The sequence below is a fragment of the Trachypithecus francoisi genome, unplaced genomic scaffold, assembly GCF_009764315.1.
Source record: "Trachypithecus francoisi isolate TF-2019V2 unplaced genomic scaffold, Tfra_2.0 Lachesis_group10, whole genome shotgun sequence".
Taxonomy (NCBI): Eukaryota; Metazoa; Chordata; class Mammalia; order Primates; family Cercopithecidae; genus Trachypithecus; species Trachypithecus francoisi.
This window is the reverse complement of record NW_022681455.1, coordinates 33,559,240-33,578,137: the sequence shown is the minus strand read 5'-3', so window position 1 is coordinate 33,578,137 and position 18,898 is coordinate 33,559,240. Positions and strand designations below refer to the sequence as shown.

The following is an 18,898-nucleotide window of genomic DNA, read 5'->3' as shown; positions in this document are numbered from 1 at the left end:
ACACACTTGTCTTGGGGGCACTCAGGCTGGGGGTGCAGGTTCTGAGCTTCCCTGAGGTAGACTTGGAGACAGGGGCTACCCAGTCCCTTGCCCCAACAGGAGGAGGAAGAGAAGGAAAAAGGGCTAGGAGAGGGAATGTGCCCCAGGCTCAGCCCAGTCAGCAGCTCGGGACTCACTGCAGCCACAGCCTAAAACCTTACAGCCAGGCAGAGTTCAAGGGCTGGCCTAGCGTGGGTGCCACACATACCAGGGCATCAGCAGCCTGGGCCTCCCAGGGCCTCATCAGCTCTGGAAATAATTCCCTGAACATGTTGGGGCTTAGGGTGTCTTTGAAGGTGGCTGGAGCTGAAGCCACAAGCAAAGAGCCATGCAGGGGTTCCTTCCCAAGGTGGGAGTGGTGGGGGCTTTGCGAGCTCAGCCTCCAGGGTCAGCAAGTGAAAGGAGAGCTGGCAGGGAGTCGGGCAGGGAGCTGGGAGTCCCAGCAATGGCCAGGCTCACCCCAAGATGTTGGGGGGCAGAACTTCTAGGAGTCTTCAGGACAAGGCCATTTCTGATGACCACCAGCCAACTTCTAAAACGCCTGTCATAACCCCACCCCCTTGCTGGGTCCCACCCTCAAGGGCCAGTGGAAACAGTGAAAGCCAGGACTCCCGGCTTGAGGCCAAGCCCCATCTTTGTCTTTTCTGGGCTCCAGTGTCAAAACTGAAGAGGCTATAGTCCATGTCTCTCGTCCCACATTGTAATGCCCCAACTTGTACTCGCCAGCCACAGAGTGTACGGAGGCCTGGCTCTGTCCCAGAAGGTCAGCTCTACTCAGGTCCCAACAGGGCCATAGGGAGTCCAGAGGGGCCTCTACCCACCTCACCAAGACACCAAGGAACCAGGAGCTTGGGCAGAGAAGGGGGGAAGGAGATGGGGTCTGAACCTTTCTCTTCCACATCATTTTGCTGGATGGACCCAGCGAGGCTATGGGACCACACCCAGGTATGGCGGGGGGAGGAGCCCACTCACAGACTTTGGGAAAATGGAGAAGAGATGGAGGCCTGGGGGAGGAGGGAGGGAGAAGGCGTGATGAGGGTGGAGGAGGGCAAGAAGTCAAAGGAGCATTTGTTCTGCTAAGTGGCCTTGTTGTTGTCAAAAATTGGCCCCAAACTCTGTCCACTAGAAGCCTAGGGCAAGTCTTCCTCGGTCACACCCACGTCCCTGTCACCAGCCTGTCACACCACACAGCTGCCCACACACACCTCGACATACACACAAACCTTCCCCTTCCGGTCCTGGCAGAGCCCACCCATGGGACCCTCACCTCTCTCTCTCTCTCTGTCTCTCTCTATCACTAAGTTCCTTCCAAGAACTAGACTAAATCCTGCTACTAGATCGCAATCCACCCTCCATTTGCAGCCTCCTCCTGTCTCTACCCATCCGTCCTTCAGGGAACTGGGATAGGAGAGGTCAGAGTTGTGCCTCCAAGTGAGCACATGAAACCCACAGAGCCTGGGCTCCACTGGGGGAATTCTGGGTGGGTCACAACAACAGAACATGGAGCAGCCAGGCCTGAGTGAGGGGCAGGGCAAGAGGACGCTGGGGAGGGGCCCCATGCATGCACTGATTCCTCAAATGTGCTCGGGGACCCACCATGTGGCAGACACTGCAGGTAAAACAGCAAACAACAACAACACAGAAATCCCTCCCCTGGTGGAACTGACATTCTAGTGGGGCAGAAAAATGGCAAACACAAATAAATAAAATACAGTGAGCACGGCAGATTCACGCTACAGAGAAAAAGAAAGCAGGGAAGGGAGGTGGGGCCAGTGGTATGATTTTGTATTGAATGGTCTGGTAAGGCCTCGCTGAAGACGTGAGACCTAAAGCCGCTGAGCATCTGGGCTGCGTGGATATTTGGAGAAAGAATGTTCAGAGCAGAGGGAACAGCAAAGATGTGGAGGCAGGAGTGTGTCTGGTGACTAGGAGGAATGGCAGGGAGGCTGGTGTGGTTGCAGGGAAGTGGGAGGGGGCAAGGGGGAGAGGATGAGGTGGAGAGGCAGCAGGGGCCAATGGTGTAGGGCAAAGGGGCCTCATGGTGGTGAGGCTCGTCCACCAGCCAAAAGCCCCCATTCAGAGCCCTGTGATGGAAGCAGGAACAGAATTGCAGATCGGGGGCCCCTCTGTAGGTTCCAAGCGATAGGCAAGCCCCCGGCAGCCAGCCAGCCTAGGATGCCGCCAGATTGTCTTAAATCCCGCTCCCCCTCCAGCATCTCCCTCGAGGACAGTCCCAGCTAAGCTCTCCCCAGAGGAGCAGCCACGTGGGCAGACTTGGTGGCAGCAGGCCCAGCGTGTTGCTGCCTGTTCCCACCATGCCCACCACACCCAGGACCTGTCTGTCTGACTGTCGGTCGGTCTCAGCCCTCATAGGTAAGCACAACAATAGCACCTCACTCTGGCTCGGCATAATGACAGCCAGGATATTGTTTAATCCCCACAAAGGTCCTCAGCCTGCTGCGTGGCCCGAGGAGCCCACTGACCACACAGGAGAAGGCCCCACGAACAAAGTCACTTGCCCATGGTGAATTCTCACCAACTTCCCACCGAGGGGCTTTGTTATTAGAGCCTCCTACAGGGCAGGACTCACACACAGGACTGGGCTGAGGACACAGCCAGGGTCAGAAGAGTTCTGGGGTCCAAATCTCTTACCATGCAGGTGAGGAACTGCGGCACAGGGAAGGGCTGTCAGCAGGGTCTCCTAAAGCCTAAGACAATTCTCTTTTCCACCCATTCCCTTAGGAAACACCCAGTCACACAGACAAAGAAAGCCCTGCAGCTGTGGGGATTTTGGGGGGGGGAGAATGGGCCCCTGGCCAGAAGTGGGTGTGGCCCTGAGAAGTGGGGTGTGGTCCTGGAAAATGAAGGGAATGGCGTGTCTGTGCCAAGATGGCAGCAGTGCAAGCCAAGGGGGATTCCACCGACAGCAGAGTGAGGTCTGCAGGGCAGCGCCACATCTAATCCAGCCGCTGGGGCTGAATGCAGTTGAATAAATTTAGTCGTAGGTCCAGGACTCTGCAGCCTGGGAGGGGCGGGGGCCGAGGAAGCGGAGGTCTTACCTCGGAACTTCTTAGGAGGGTTGTCCAGGTCCCCGGCCGCAGGCTCCACCACACAGCGGTCATCCACCAGCCTGGGGGACAAGGCAGCTCGGTCAGCAGGAGAGAAGAGACTATCTCCCACAGCATCCCTCCCTTAGAGCAGGGCATGCCAGGCACCAGTGAGCCCCTAAGATAATTCCTCCATCTCTAACAAGCTCCCCACCATCAAGTCATTCTTTCCTGGCATCACTGTTGAAAGGCAAGGTGTCTCTTGGGGGTGGGGAGAACCCCAGGAAGAACACAGAAGCACACCCAGCCCACCCCAACCCCCTGACTGGAGCTGCAGCTGTCCTGGGGGTACTCTGCCGCCAGTCAGGACTGTCACATGCTGCCCTGATGGGAACGGGCAGTGGGTGAAGGGGGCAGGAGAGGAGGAGAAAAACAACAGCATAGAGGAGTGGAAGGGAGAGAGACAAAGAGAGTCAGAAAGATAAAATGGATGAGAAACAGAAGCTAGAGAGAGACCAGAGACAGACAGATGAGAGAAGCATAGGAGACACCAAACTGGCGGCATGAGTCTTTAGGTCTCCAAGGAAGGATGATGAGTCTCACGCCTTCCCAGTCTGTCAGGCCTCATTTCATAGTCTCCCCTTTGGTTCACTCTAGGACAATTTCCTTCTTATAGCCATGCTGGCATTAATCTCGCATTTCCTGAGGGCATTCATTTACTCATTCATCTATCCACCCATCCACTCATCCCTCCACCCATCCATCTACCCAGTCCCCCATCATCCATCTATTCATCCATCCACCCATGCACCCATCCATCCACCCATCCACCCATCTACCCATCCAGCCACCCTTCCTGCATTTAAACTTTGTCAATGCCACTCCAGCCTCTAAGATAAAGTGATGCTGCTCACCCACCATGTCAAAGGACAACTCTGTCTCAACACCCCCATGCCTGTTACCTCTGAATTCTCACCAACTTTCCAGCAAGGGGCTTGTTTTTAGTGCCATTTTACTGAGAAGAAAATCAAATCTGAACATTAAATAACTTGCCTAAACTCACACAGCTGATTTCAAAGCCCATGCTCCTTCTGTACCTCCCCTCCCTGGGTTGGTTAAGAAGGTCTTTTCTGTTTTCTTTTTCGAGACGCAGTCTCACTCTGTCGACCAGGCTGGAGTGTGGTGGCGTGATCTTGGCTCACTGCAACCTCTGCCCCCCGGGTTCAAGCGATTCTCCTGCCTCAGTCTAATGAGTAGCTTGGATTACAGGCACCCACCACCACGCCTGGCTAATTTTTGTATTTTTAGTAGAGACAGGGTTTCACCATCTTGGCCAGGCTGGTCTCAAACTCCTGACCTTGTGATCCACCCACCACAGCCTCCCAAGTGCTGGGGTTACAGGTGTGAGCCACCACACCCAGCCTGGCAAGGTCTTTTGTGATCTGACCTCTACTTACTCCCTAGCTAGCCTCACTATTTCCTTGCCCCAACTGTACTAAACCTCCAGTTGATCCCAAGGTCCCCGGAGCTCTCATCTCTCCAGAGGCAGTCCTGGCAGCCTGCAATGCCTTAATATTCATTGCACCCTTAATATTCATTGCACCCTGAAGCCACAGGCCTAGCAAAACTCCATCCTTCCACCCTCAGCTCTGCTCTCCTACTCTGCAAAGCCTTCCTTGGCCAGTGCCCGTGGGCCTCCCTCCTTCATGTTCCGGCACCTGGTCCTGGCAGTGTCTCTCCCCACTTCTTGACTTGCTGTGTCTATGTGTGAGTTCCTTCAGAATGGAGCCCCTATGTGTTTTCTTTGGAATGATTAGCACCTCGCACAATGCAAAGTGTTATGATACAATAAGAAATATATATTTGGTCTTCATCCCAGTTCCTGGCTAGAGCTCCTAAAGCTCTTGTAACTTCCTAAGTGATAAGGGCAAGAAGAGTTACAACGTTGAGATTTTTGTTTCTAGTTCCTGAAATAGATCGGAAGCAATAAAGATGAAATGGCATGAATTTTGTTCATTCCAAGCCTCTTTCAACCACACCTGGTTTTATGTTAATGAGGTGATTCTTGGAAAGCCCCTGAGGATGGGGCTGCCAGGGGAATAACCACGTAATTTGAGGGTTCCCATTTTCAGCCCCACCCCCATCACAACCTCCCCCTGGAAGGAGAGAGCCGCTGAAGGTTAGGTTAACCACCAATGGCCAATGGTTTAATCAATCATGCCTATGTGGCCGGGCACAGTGGCTCATGCCTGTAATCCCAGCACTTTGGGAGGCCGAGGCCGTGGATCATGAAGTCAGGAGTCCAAGACCAGCCTGACCAACATGGTGAAACCCCATCTCTACTAAAAATACAAAAATTAGCTGGGCATGGTGGCGCATGCCTATAATCCCAGCTACACAGGAGGCTGAGGCAGGAGAATCACTTGAACCCGGGAGACAGAGGTTGCAGTGACCCGAAAACACGCTTGCACTTCAGCCTGGGTGAAAAAGCAAGACTCCGTCTCAACAAAAACAAAACAAAACAGAACAAAACAGAAAACATGCCCATGTAAGGCAGCCTCTGTAAAAACCCAAAAGGAGCCAGGCACCAGTGGCTCACACCTGTAATCCTAGCACTTTGAGAGGCCGAGGCAGGTTAATGACCTGAGGTCAGGAGTTCAAGACCAACCTGGCCAACATGGCGAAACCCTGTCTCTTCTAAAAATAAATAAATGAATAAATAAAAATTAGCTGGGTGTGGTGGTGCACGCCTGTAACCCCAGCTACTCGGGAGGCTGAGGCAAGAGAATCACTTGAACCTGGGAGGCAGAGGTTGCAGTGAGCTGAGATCAAGCCACTACACTCCAGCCTGGGCAACAGAGCAAAACTCCGTCTAAAAAAAAAAAAAAAATTAGCTGGGTGTGGTGGCACACGCCTCTAACCCCAGCTACTCAGGAGGCTGATGCAGGAGAATTGCTTAAACCCGGGAGGCAGAGGTTGCAGTGAGCTGAGATCGAGCCACTGCACTCCAGCCTGGGCAACAGAGCAAAACTCCATTAAAACAAACAAACAAACAAAAAACCAGGTTCAGAGAGCTAGGCTGGTGAACACAAGGGGGTATTGGGAGGCGGTCACCCCTGGAGAGAGCCTGGAAGCTCTGTATCTCCTGCTCCATATTAAACTCTTCCATCTGGTTGTCTTTCTGAGTTCTGTGAGCCATTCTAGCAAATTATTAAACATAAAGAGGAGGCTGTGGTAACCCCTGATTTACGGCTGTTTGGTCAGAAGCACCAGAGGCCCAGACTTGTGACTGGTGCCTGAGATGACGTTAGTCTTGGGAGACTGAGTTTTCCACCTGTGGAATCTGACACTGACTCCAGGTAGATAGTGTCAGGATTGAATTGAACTGGAGGACATCCAGGTGGTATCCCGAGAGTCTGTCTCCTTTCCTCTCCCTGCCTCCAGCACCTGCTTAGTCTCTGGCCCTCTTCCCTTCTCCATCTGCACTCGCATCGTTGGGCATCTTGACCACACTCATGAACTTAAAAGCACCTCCAATACATTCACTGAGAACTCCCGCATTCGCCTCCCACAAACTCCAGCCTCGGAGATCTAACTGCCTAGTCGACATCTCTACTTGGATGTCCACAGGCATCGCAAACGCAGTCTATGCAAGCTGAGCTCCTGGCCTCCCAATGGAACATGCTCCTCCAGAGGTCCTCCCCATCTCAGTTGATGGCAACTCCATCCTTCCAACTGCTTGGTCCAAAAACCTTGGACCTTTCCTTGGCTCCTCCCTTCCACTCACACCTCACACCTAACCTGTCAGGAAATCCTGTGGGCTGCATCTTCAAAATACACAATCAGGTACAGAATTGGACCTCTTCTTATCACTTTTACCACCACATTATCCAGGCTCCCCCCAGCTCTCACCTGGATTTCAGTAACTACCTCCTCATTGGTCTCCTGGGTTCCCCCTTCACTCCCTTCAGCGTATTTCCCACACAGAAGCAGGGGGATCTCTTTAATTTTTTATTTTTTTGAGACGGAGTCTTACTCTGTCACCCAGGCTGGAGTGCAGTGGCGTGATCTTGGCTCACTGCAACCTCTGCCTCCAAGGTTCAAGCAGTTCTCCTGCCTCAGCTTCCCAAGTAGCTGGGATTATAGGCGCCTGCCACCATGCCCAGCAAATTTTTTTTTTTTTTTTTCATAGAGATGGGGTTTCGCCATCTTGGCCAGGCTGGTCTCAAAATCCCGACCTCAGGTGATCCGCCTGCATTGGCCTCCCAAACTGCTGGGATTTCAGGCATGAGCCACCGCCCCCAGCCAAGGGATCCCTTTAAAACATAAGTCAAATCAGGCCAGCACTCCACTCAGAACACTCCAGAACCACCCATCTCAGAATAAAACCAAATAACTTACATGGCCTGAAAGACCCACATGGTTCACCCCCTCACCTCTCTGATTGCATCTCCTCCCCATCCCCCTTCCCCTCACCCCTCTGCTCCAGCCCTGGAGCCCCCTCCAGGCTCCTCAAAGCCCTGAGGGGACTGGGCACTGGCTTTTTCCTCTGCCCAGAACACTCTACCTCCAGGATCCTCACCTCCTTCAGATCTGGGTTCAAACAAGCCTGTTCCCATGGAGACCCTCGCTCCCATTTTTATTAAAAATTGCCAACTGCTTCCTGCCACACTCGGTATGCCCCTCCCTATGTAATTGTTATCCACAGACTTTATCACCACCTGGATGGCTAGCTAGTTTACTTATTATGTTTACTATCCCTTACCCTGACCCCATGGAATGTAAGTTCTGTGAGGGCACAGACATGTCTGTTTTGCTCCCTGCCATATCCTCAGCACCCAGACCACTGCCTGGTGCAGAGAGGGCACACACAAAATGCATACCGAGTTAATTAATTCATTTTATGAGCTGTGCAGTAAAGTACACAAGAAGCAAAAGACAAGGTCCCTGCCTCAGGGAGTTTAAAATCTCATTGGGAAGACAAATCACATACTCAGAAGATAAATAATAAAAAGAATATGTATTAGAGCCAACTGGTGGTACCAGTCGTGGGTTTTGTCTGAATTCAGGGAAGTGAGAAGTCACTGCTTCGCCAATCAGAGAAGGTGTCGGAGAAGCAGGAGCTGCTCAGAGCCTTGAATAATTCATAGAATTTCCTGTGAGATATTAGTGAATCAGATTTGCTGGTTGTCTCTTAGCAAAGCCCTGAAGGGAGGGGAATTTTGATGGTGAGAGGAAGAAAGCATTGACCAAGGGTGATGGAGCCACAGGGCAGCATCGAAGTTGTGCAGCTGAAGAGAGGCTGGCGGCAGTCCCCACCGCCTCCATCTTGACCAGCACACAGGGCCTTGTAGAGGGGGGAAGAGGAAGAGGCCGCAGAGTCCCCCTCCTCAGAGGGTCCCTGTCTGAGGAAAACAACCCATCCTCATCCCTGACCCCTCCACGCCTCTCCTGGGAACTCCTTGTCTGGGTCACACATGCAGGAAAGACACGCAAATTTGGGGGCCAAAGTGTTTTTCCTCACCCCTCTGGGCAAGCCCACCTGGTCATTAGGTGGATGTCCATCTGTCCGAGCCTACGCTGGCACAGCTTCTGAGACATGGCTTCTGAAGCCCCGCTTCTCCAACTCGGCCCCTCCCCATCCCAGGGCCTGGCAGTCCACAAAGCAAGGAGTGCAAACAAAAGCCACTTAGAGAAGGCAGGGACCGGTCAGGAGGGGAGCACGGACTCCGGAGGGGAATTCAAACAAGGCTGGGAAAGAAAACATCCCAGATGTGCAGCTGAGCAGACGAGAATTGTCTGTGGAAGGGACTGGAGCAGAGAAGCAAGCCCTGGGCAGGGCTAGGGAAAGCAGGGCGGGTTGGTCAGGAGTGAGGACTTGGGAAGCAGGAGATGGGACCTTGGGCATTTTCTCCTGGGTCCGCCAGGACCAGCAAAACAGGCATCATCTGGGAATGCTAGGCACCTTTCTGTGTCCCTCAAGAACCTCCAAAGGGTGGCACCTTGCCACCTTGCCTTCCTTGTTTTATTCTCCAGCTAGTGTTTAGCGCAGCCCCCACCTGGTGTGTGTAAATAAAGAAGCTGGCCCTGGGCAGATGTTTGCAGGGTCCCACCGTGCCCCCAAGCGCCCCTCACCCGTGTCTCTGTGCATACTTATTAGGCCTGAGGGATCTCATGAAGGTGATCTCCGGCGAGAGGGGGGCGAGAGGGGACGGGAGGGAGCGTCGAGTGAAGTCATTAACAGACAAGCAAGAAAACTTTTATCAGATGAGCTGTCGGGAGACCTGGGGCCAGAGGGAGGCCCGAGGGCCGCGACACAAGTTAGGTAAGTTTGGATGGAGAGGGAGCTTCACCGGGCGAGGCCAAGACCTCTCCATCGCTGCCTGGTGGGGGCGGTTCTGAGTCCGCGCGGCTCGGGAGAGCTTCGGTCTGGCCGCCCTGGCCCCGCCCCGCGCCCGCGCCCGCCCCGCCCCCCGGCGCTCTGGCCCCGCCCCCAGCCTGGCCCTGCCCGCGAGCTCCGGGCGTCCGGCCCCGGCCCCGCCCCCGCCCCCGCGGCGAAGCGAAACTCGCCGCCCCACGTGCAGCCGTCTCCCCCGACGCGCCGCAGCTGCCAAGGGAGGGCCAGCGCGGCCTCGCCCCGGCCTGCCTCCGACTGTGGGCCGCTGCCAGGACCCCGCGCCTCCGCCAGACGCGCCCGGGGGCGGGGCAGGTGATATGCAGTTGCGCCCGCGCTTTCCTGTTCTCCCCGGCTCGTCTGCCCGCGGAGGGCGGCCCCCGGGGGACCCCTCCCCACCTGCTGGCACCGACGTCGCTGGCCTTAGCGCCCCACCCCGACTCTTCCTTATGGCGGGCACCTGTGTTTATCAAACTAGCCGGACCACAGGTGCCCTGCTGAGTGCGCATCTGGCGCTGAAACCAAAGCCCGCGCTCTACAGGGGAAGTGGCCGTGTCGCTTCACCCCTGTCCCCAACGCCTCCCCACAAGGTCCCTCCACCCACAGGCCCCGGAAAAGGCCTGTTTCTACCCTCTACCAGCCCACCGATCTCACTGTCCAGACTCTACTAGGATGACACCCCATCCCACTCCTGCCATCTCAAGGCCAAGCTGAGGCTCCCGGGTGGTTCCCTGCCCACGCCCACCTACGCCCACCACCGACATCGCTCCTCATCTAGAGGCCGGTGGTACCCCAGCCAAGATCACAGAAAAACTGCCCCTCTATCGCGCGACTCTATAGTTTATCAATCGTTTTTACATCCAGTATCTCATTGCGTTCTTACCACAGTCCAGTGTGAGGCCCCCAGAGTGGATGGAACCCCTGAGCCACACAGCTGGTCAGAGAATGGCACAGACACAACCCAGGTCTCCATCTACTCAACAAACCTCACTACAAGCCTACTATGTGCTGGGTGTGGTCCCCACCCTCCGGGATCTCCTGCGACCATGCTGAGTGCGGAGGACAGGAGCCCTGTCTACACCTGTGTGTCCCCTTCTCCCCTCCATTCAGGACCAGCCCAGCAGAGGCTCAGGAGCCCAGAGGACAGTCCCTACAGTGCGCCTTCCATCCACTGGGAGGCACAAGACCAGTCTGAACAGCAGAAGGAGCCAGAGGATGGGGCTATAAGGAAAGGGTCCTGGCTGGAGGCCTGTGGGCAGGCAGGGCTGTTCTGGGCCCTCTGGAGAGGAGCTGGTTGACAGCTTGCTCTAGGGTTGCAGGAGTGCATAGTCCCTGAAATGCCCACAGGGTCTACACCCCAAGACCTTGATCTGAGGTAGGAGAGGAACACAGCTGCATCCCATTCTACCCCATTCCACCCAGCGTGGACTTTGAAATCCTGGTGGGCGCCATGGGAAAGGCAGCAGGGCGGGTCAGTGCTGTCTGGAAAGATTAGATAAGGAGGAGGAAGGGAGCTAGATAGAAGTGGGGCAGGTGACTGTCAAGGAGCCTGACTCAAAACCTGCACCTACCAGCTTGGCCACCATCAGAGCACCATGGGAGGGGGAATGACAGACTGGGGAAATCCCCACAGGACCGTGAACAACCCCCCTCCCGCATTCAGCTGTGGATGAGAAAACTGTCCCTGGGGCATGGAGGAGAAACTGATCAGCCCAGGTCACATTAAGTTAAGGAACAGCAAGTTCCAGATCCCAGGTCTTCTGGCTTCCAGCCCCAGACACTGGCTGTAGGCGGAGGATTACCCGGTGCGAGGCAAGAAATTGAAGGCACAAACTGTTTCAGTATAATAAGGAAAAGAGTTAGAATAAGAATAGTCATAAGACAAGTTAGATATAGAGATGATCATGGACAATTAGCAATTATTATTATAAACATTATTAATCTTTAGCTTTTAATATTACTCTTTGTTGCATTACTCATATAACCTAGGAATAACCAGTGGGTATAGGGTCAGGTGCTGAAGGGACATTGTGAGAAGTGATCTAGAAGGCAAGAGGTGAGCCTTCTGACACGTCTGCATAAGGGCCGCTTGAGGGCTCCTTGGTCAAGCATTAACGCCAGTGTCTGGGAAGACACCCGTTACTTAGCAGACCATGAAAGGGAGTCTCCTTTCTTTGGAGGAGTCAGGGAACACTCTGCTCCACCAGCTTCTTGTGGAAGGCTGGATATTATCCAGGCCTGCCCACAGTCATCCGGAGGCCTAAACACCTCCCTGTGGTGCTGTGCTTCAGTAGTCACACTCCTTGTCCACTTTCATGCTCCTCCCGTACTCCTGGTTCCTCTTTGAAGATCGTAGTAGATAGCAGCAGAAGAAATAGTGAAAGTCTTAAAGTCTTTAATCTTTCTTATAAGTGCAGAGAAGAAAACGCTGACGTATGCTGCCTTCCCTCTATGCTTCGGCTACCTAAAAGGAAAGGGCCTCCTATCCTGTAATCTCATGACTTGCTTCACCTTGTCAATCACTTAGAAGATTCACCCTCCTTACCCTGCCACCTTGTCTTGTATACAATAAATATCAGCGAGCTCAGTCATTCGGGGCCACTACTGGTCTCCGCGTCTTGATGGTAGTGGTCCCCCCGGCCCAGCTGTTTTCTCTTTATCTCTTTGTCTTGTTCCTTTATTTATTACAGTCTCTTGTCTCCGCACACACGGGGAGAACACTGGCTAAGCCCCGTAGGGCTGGACTCTACAACTGGCCACCACTCCACAGATGCAGGCCAGCCCCAAGGAGGCCACTCCAACAGCAGGCACTGTCAGAACACTGGGATGGGCTGGTGGTGGGTGGAAAGCCTGGGGAGGCCCTTTCTCCAGATAGCCAAAGTCACACCTACTAGGCGTAATGTTAAGAGAGGAACCCGGATTCACTGGTTGGGGTTCCTGGCTCATCAGAGAAAAGAAATTAACTCCTGCATCCCTGCAAAAGCAACCATTTCCTTTGCCTCTACATACCTTTTTTTTTTTTTTTTTTTTTTTTTTGAGACGGAGTCTCGCTCTGTCGCCCGGGCTGGAGTGCAGTGGCGCGATCTCAGCTCACTGCAAGCTCCGCCTCCCAGGTTCCCGCCATTCTCCTGCCTCAGCCTCCCGAGTAGCTGGGACTACAGGCGCCCGCCACCTAGCCCGGCTAGTTTTTTATATTTTTAGTAGAGACAGGGTTTCACTGTGTTAGCCAGGATGGTCTCGATCTCCTGACCTCATGATCCACCCGTCTCGGCCTCCCAAAGTGCTGGGATTACAGGCTTGAGCCACCGCGCCCGGCCTACCTCTACATATCTTTACCAAGAATCCACCCTGTGCCAACCAAGGGACCAGGCAGTATATGGAATATATGGAATTTAAAAACAAGTACAGCTAAAGCCTTCAGAAAGCTTAAAGTCTAGAAAGGACATAAGCCATACACGCAGAGAACCCCAATAGTCTCTCCAGGAAGAATGGAGATAGCAAGAACAACTAAACTTGGCCCAGTAGAAATGAAGGTTGAGGCCAGTGTCCCAGCCTGCCTCTGCCACAGGCCTGGGTTTCTGGCTGTCAGGGTCAGGCAGGCTCTCTGACAAGTCCTGGGGTCTCTACAGCGGTGCTGGGTGCATGGGAGGACATATCAGTAAGGCCAAGGAGAAGAAAGACAGGGATCAGGAGACCAAAGGGAAAGCTGGGAAGAGAGGGAGAAAAGGTGCAACCATGGGCCGCCAGCCAGCCCTTGCCTCATATGTTTGGCCTGCCAACCCCAGGCTTGTCTCCCACTGTCCATAACCCAGAACTGGATTCTCAGTGTTTCTCACTTGACAGAGTGACTGAGGCTGTAGGACCCTCAGCAGGGCAGACCTTCAGGCCAGCTCGCCCTGCCTCCAAACCTCCGCAGAGCTCTCTGGGACACAAAGCAACAAAGGCAGCTCTGACAAATCAATCCAGAAAGTGAAGCAGCCTACACCACAACCCCGCCTTGCCAGAAAATTGGTGTTCATGGTGGAAAAGGAGATGGGGGCAGGGTGCTGTTTTAGATTAAAGGAAACTGAAGAGGCATAAGAAAATGTAATACGAGGACCTTGACAGGATCTCCGTGGTTTTTTTTTTTTTAGATGGAGTCTCACTCTGTTGCCAGGCTGGAGTACAGTGGTGCGATCTCGGCTCACTGCAGCTTCTGCCTTCTGGGTTCTAGTGATTCTCCTGCTTCAGCCTCCAGAGTAGCTGGGATTACCAGTGCCAGCCACCACACCCGGCTAATTTTTGTATTTTTAATAGAGACGGGTTTCACCATGTTGGGCAGGCTGGTCTTGAACTCCTGACCTCAGGTGATCCACCGGCCTCAGCCTCCCAAAGTGTTGGGATTACAGGCGTGAGCCACCACGCCGGGCCTGACCACTGGTTTCTTTAAATCAGGATCCTAGGCCGGGTGCAGTGTAATCCCATGCCTGTAATCCCAGCTCTTTGGGAGGCCGAGGCAGGCGGAACACGAGGTCAAGAAATCGAGACCATCCTGGCCAACATGGTGAAACTCCATCTCTACTAAAAATACAAGAATTAGCTGGGCGTGGTGGTGCGTGCCTGTGGTCTCAGCTTGAGCTTGAGCTCAGGAGTTCAAGGTTACAGTGAACTCTGATCATACCACTGAGGACAATGGGCACATCTGACTATGGATTGGGTCTTGAATGCTATTAGGAAACTATTAATTCGTGTGATCACAGCACTGTAGTTACATAGGAATGTATAATAAAATATTTAGAGGTGAAAAAGATGCAATGTATGTAATTTATCACAAAATCCTTCAGCAAAAAATACATGTATCAAATGTGACCACTATAAACAATGATTAAGTCTAGGTGGTAAGCAAATGAGTGTTCTAAATGGTTCTCGCTACTTTTCCTGAATTATATTTATGCCTCAGGCTGTGAGATCATACGTAAAGGCCAGAGCCACCATAAGTAAGTGACTTGCAAAGTCTACCCACTGCCATCATCATCATCATCATCTTTGAGACACAGACTTAATTCTCCCTCCCATTACCTATATCACCCCCATCATCTATTTCTAGACTCATGCTGGAGAAGAGGGCTCTCCTGCACTGTGCAGGAAGGGCTAATGGCTGGCTGGCTGAGTGACGGGAAGAGCAATTTGTTAACCAAATATGCACAGGTGTCTGCCTCAAGCACCTGCAGCTGCTCCTGGACTGAGATTTGTGTTAACCCCTTCTGGCTCTGCCCACCTGCTGGCCAAAAAAAAACATACCACTCTATCATTTTACTTTCTCACTGAAGCCTCTGCAGTGAGTTTCTCCTGACTGCCTCCCCAAGTGGAAATCCCTCTGTAACGTGGCTCCACCCAGTTCCATCCCCAGCCCACACCTTGAACTCACTGTGTTGTGAACGCCCAGCCTTATTTCTGCACCCACGATTTTTCTCACAGTCCCTAGCCTGAAAGGCCCTGTAACCTTCTCTCCTCAGTCCCCTGCCGCGTGACTCCAAGCTCTCTAAGCCAGGGGTCCTGACTGCAGGGAATTGTGACTGCAGGTACAAATGCGGGTGCCGCTGGCACCTTTCGCATGTCCAGCCTGACATCCCCAAGGGGCTCAGAGCTCCCATTCAGAGGCCTGTGATGAACTTAGTAGAGATCTGGGTTCTGCTTTCCTCCTTTCCCAGCCCCAGGTTTCCTCCCCTCCACTCACACAGTCCTCACTCCTAGAGAGGGGTGCCCCAGGCCCACATGGGGTGAAGTCTAGAGAGCAGGGCTGGGGGTGGACATGCAGGGACCCAGGCATGTGTGCAGAGGTCATCCAAACCCAGAAACCTCCCCACAAGCTGAAAGCAGAAAGCTGGTGTGGCCCCACCTAAAACTCAGCATGTGTCCCCACCCCCAACCCAAGCCACCACCCCAATGGGCCAAGCTAGGGAGGGGATGTGGGGTCAGGAATGTAGGGCAGGGCAGAGTATGAGCAAGTGGCTCCAGCAGGATTCTTTCAGGCCGGCAGGATTCAGGCCAAGGAGCTGGATGCAGCCTGAGGACCTGGAGTCCCAAGGTGGACGTGTGGCACTGGTTCTAGGCTGAGCCAACCCTGCGCCACCCCCTCTGCACTTCATCCCTTCTCCATCACATCCTCACACTGCCTGGGAAGTGCCTGACACCTAATCTTAAGGGCAGAGGCTGGTCTTACTCCCCACATGCTAGTGCAACACTCACACATGACATGAATCGGGCCTGATCCTCTGTGGCACCGAGTTCTGTTCCCATACCCCTCCACCACCACAGAAACACAAAAAGTCAGGGAGCCTAAGAGTTAAAGGTGTACCTTGTCTTTGATCTCCATTTCTGGAAACGTATTACCTGAGAGGATAACTATAACTAGACAAGTGTTCAGGCATGTGTGCACTAGGATGTTCAGGGCAAATTGTTCTTAACAGCAAAAATTTACAAAGAGCCTGAATGCTGAATACTAGAGCTGCTTAAATAAATTAAGGTACAGCATACCATGGCTGTGCAGCCGTAACAATGGTGTGTTGGCATAGGAAAATACAGCTCACTCTACATATATCCAAAAACGGACGGGGTACAAAGCCATACGTGCAGTTTGATAGTGTTTGTAAATGTTCATTTATGAATATAAAAGGCTAGAAGGTCACAGAGAATGTTCATGTAAGCCATAGTGGTATGACAGATCATTTTTTTGAGTTTTTCACATTTTCTCCAAGGAATGTATATTTTTTTTAATCTGAAAAATATATATATTTTCAAAAACTGAGTTGCATGGATTAGGCTAAGACCAAGACTCTGCCTTGGGGTACAGAACAGAAGTCTAACATCTCATTCCAGTGAAATCACAATTAAATGAAAGCCAAGCTGGGCGCAGTGGCTCATGCCTGTAATCTCAGCACTTTGGGAGGCCAAGGCAGGCAGATCACCTGAGGTCAGGAGTTCAAGACCAGCTTGACCAACATGGAGAAACCCCATCTCTACTAAAAATACAAAAAAATTAGCCAAGTGTGGTGGCACGTGCCTGTAATCCCAGCTACTCAGGAGGCTGAGGCGGGAGAATCGCTTGAACCCGGGAGGAGGAGGTTGTGGTAAGCTGAGATTGTGCCATTGCACTCTAGCCTGGACAACAAGAGTAAAACTCTCTCCAAAAAAAAAAAAAAAAAAAAAAGACAAGGCAGGTCTGAAATCCACCCAGGGAATGCTGTCAGCAAGGGAAGGGCAGTCCCCCACTCCTGGAATTACATGTGTCTCCGAGACTTAAGGCTCAAAGGGCCCCACTGCACAGAATGGAACAAGCTGGACCTGTGCCTTGATTACCACTGATTCTCCAGTGCCTAAAACAGTGCCTTGCCTAGCACATGGTAGATGCTTAATAAACGTTTGTTGAATGACATTATGAAGTCTGATGAGGGCAAAGAGATGGGCCTTCTGGGCTGAGGGGCAGGTAGACCTAGCAGGCAGGCTTCCTCACAGCCTGTCAGGCTGGGAGGGCCCCAAGATCAGGGATCCAGGCCCTAGGTACTTATTAAAACCACCTGGAGAACCTTTTCAAACTCCAACACCCAGACCCCAGCCCTAGAGATGGTGATTCAATTGTTCTGGCATGGGACTCAGAGCTGAAATTGCTTTTTTTTTAATCCCCAGGCGATTCTCAGCTACACCCAGAGCCCCTTAGAGGATAATGCAGGCTGACAGAAACTCACTCTGAGAAGGCAGGGCCTTGTTCAAAACACCCAACAACGGCCAGGCACGGCGGCTCATGACTGTAATCCCAGCACTTTGGGAGGCCGAGGAGAGAGGATCACTTGAGCCCAGAAGTTTGAGATTAGCTTGGGCAGCAGAGGGAGACCCTGTCTCTACAGAAAATACAAGAACTAGCCAGATGTGGTAGCACATGCCTGTAGTCCCAGCTACTCGGGCGGCTGAGGTGGAAGGATTGTTTGAGCCTAGGAGGTTAAGGCTGCAGTGAGCCCAGATAGCACTACTGCATTCCAGCCTGGGTGACAAAGACCCTATCTCAAACAAAACAAAACGGAAACCACCCAAAAAGTTGGTGACGGAACATGAGACAGACACCCTTCCTGAGAGCTGTGCCTCTGAGGTTTCTGACCTAGGGATCCTGAGCCTGGAGACCTAGGGCTTCCTCTATATTTACTCCCATACTTTTTGGGTCCTGACCTCCAGGGAAGTAGGTCAGGCTAGCAGGTAGACAGGGAACCCCACGGGTAAGAGGCAGCGTCCCCTACTCACTATGATTACCCAGCCCTGGGTGATCCAGGTCCAGAGGCCCTGAGAGCTCCAAATGGGGCTCCAAGGCTGAGCCATGGGTGGGCAGAGGCACTTTGACAAATGTTGAAAGCTTAGCTCCAAGACTCAGTTCACCTGCACTCCCCCAGTTTACTGTCTGTGGGTCTGGGGCCACCTCTCCAGGTACTCAAAAGAGATCTTCGCCAGGCACAGTGGCTCACGCCTGTAATCCCAACACTTTAGGAGGCCGAGGCGGGCGGATCACCTGAGGTCAGGAGTTTGAGACCAGCCTGACCAACATGGAGAAACCCCGTCTCTACTAAAAATACAAAATGAGCTGGGCGTTGTGGCACATGCATGTAATCCCAGATACTCGGGAGGCTGAGGCAGGAGAATCGCTTGAACTCACGAGGCGGAGGTTGCGGAGAACCAAGATTGCCCCATTGCACTCCAGCCTGGACAACAACAGCGAAACTCTGTCTCAAAAAAAAAAAAAAGAGGTCTTCAAGAGATGACTTGAGATCCTGATGGGTTCACCCTGTGTACCTAAGGCGAGTTCTCCCTAGCCACTGGCCTAAGGCCATATTAAATCCTCCACTTTTTGTTAGCCCTGATCAGCTACTCCAGCCCTGGCCTCTGCTGCTCCCACCTGTGGTGAAGGATAAAGCAGTGGCATTGGCCTCGCTCTCCTGCCAAAAACAGGCGTGGGCCTGCTTTCCCTTGCCGGCCGGCAGTCTCAACCGCTCCTGGATCCACTCCCCAGACCCCTCCCGTCCTTCTTACCCAGAGTTAATGTACAATCTTCACCAGGACCTCTTATTCGCCAGGAGGCTCTAATTGGCCTCCTCCACTTTGCACTGAAGAACTCTGGCCAGAATCTGAAGATTGCCTCTGCCTCCCTCCCTAACCAATGGCCCCTTCCCATCTCCCAGGTGACCTGGCCAATCCGCCCACCAAGGCCACCCCTGCCTTCAACACATTCATTTTTATCCAGCCCTTACTGGGTACCTCCTGAGGCCTACACACTGGGCACTGGGTTAGCCCCGGAATTCAGTCAAATCAGCCTACGGGTTCACAGACATGGGCACCAACGGCCTCGGGAAAAGCAGAGGGGACCAGAGTTAAGAAAGGAGGCAGAAGGATTCTGAGG

The 18,898-nt window shown here is 53.1% G+C and overlaps 1 protein-coding gene and 1 long non-coding RNA gene across 2 annotated transcripts in view; both read right to left on the bottom strand.

Moving 5' to 3' along the window:
* ITPR3 (inositol 1,4,5-trisphosphate receptor type 3) overlaps positions 1–18,898 on the bottom strand; it is a 77,234-nt gene that overhangs the window by 54,018 nt on the left and 4,318 nt on the right. Inside the window, exon 3 of the mRNA XM_033216821.1 lies at positions 3,099–3,169. Within this exon, the coding sequence (XP_033072712.1) occupies positions 3,099–3,169 (71 nt within the window). The remainder of the gene's footprint in view (positions 1–3,098; positions 3,170–18,898) is intronic.
* Positions 11,413–13,620, bottom strand: LOC117087058. Its single transcript, XR_004438658.1, has 2 exons — positions 12,801–13,620; positions 11,413–12,479 (listed from the first exon to the last, which is right to left on the bottom strand). It is a non-coding gene; the product is annotated as an uncharacterized LOC117087058 (long non-coding RNA).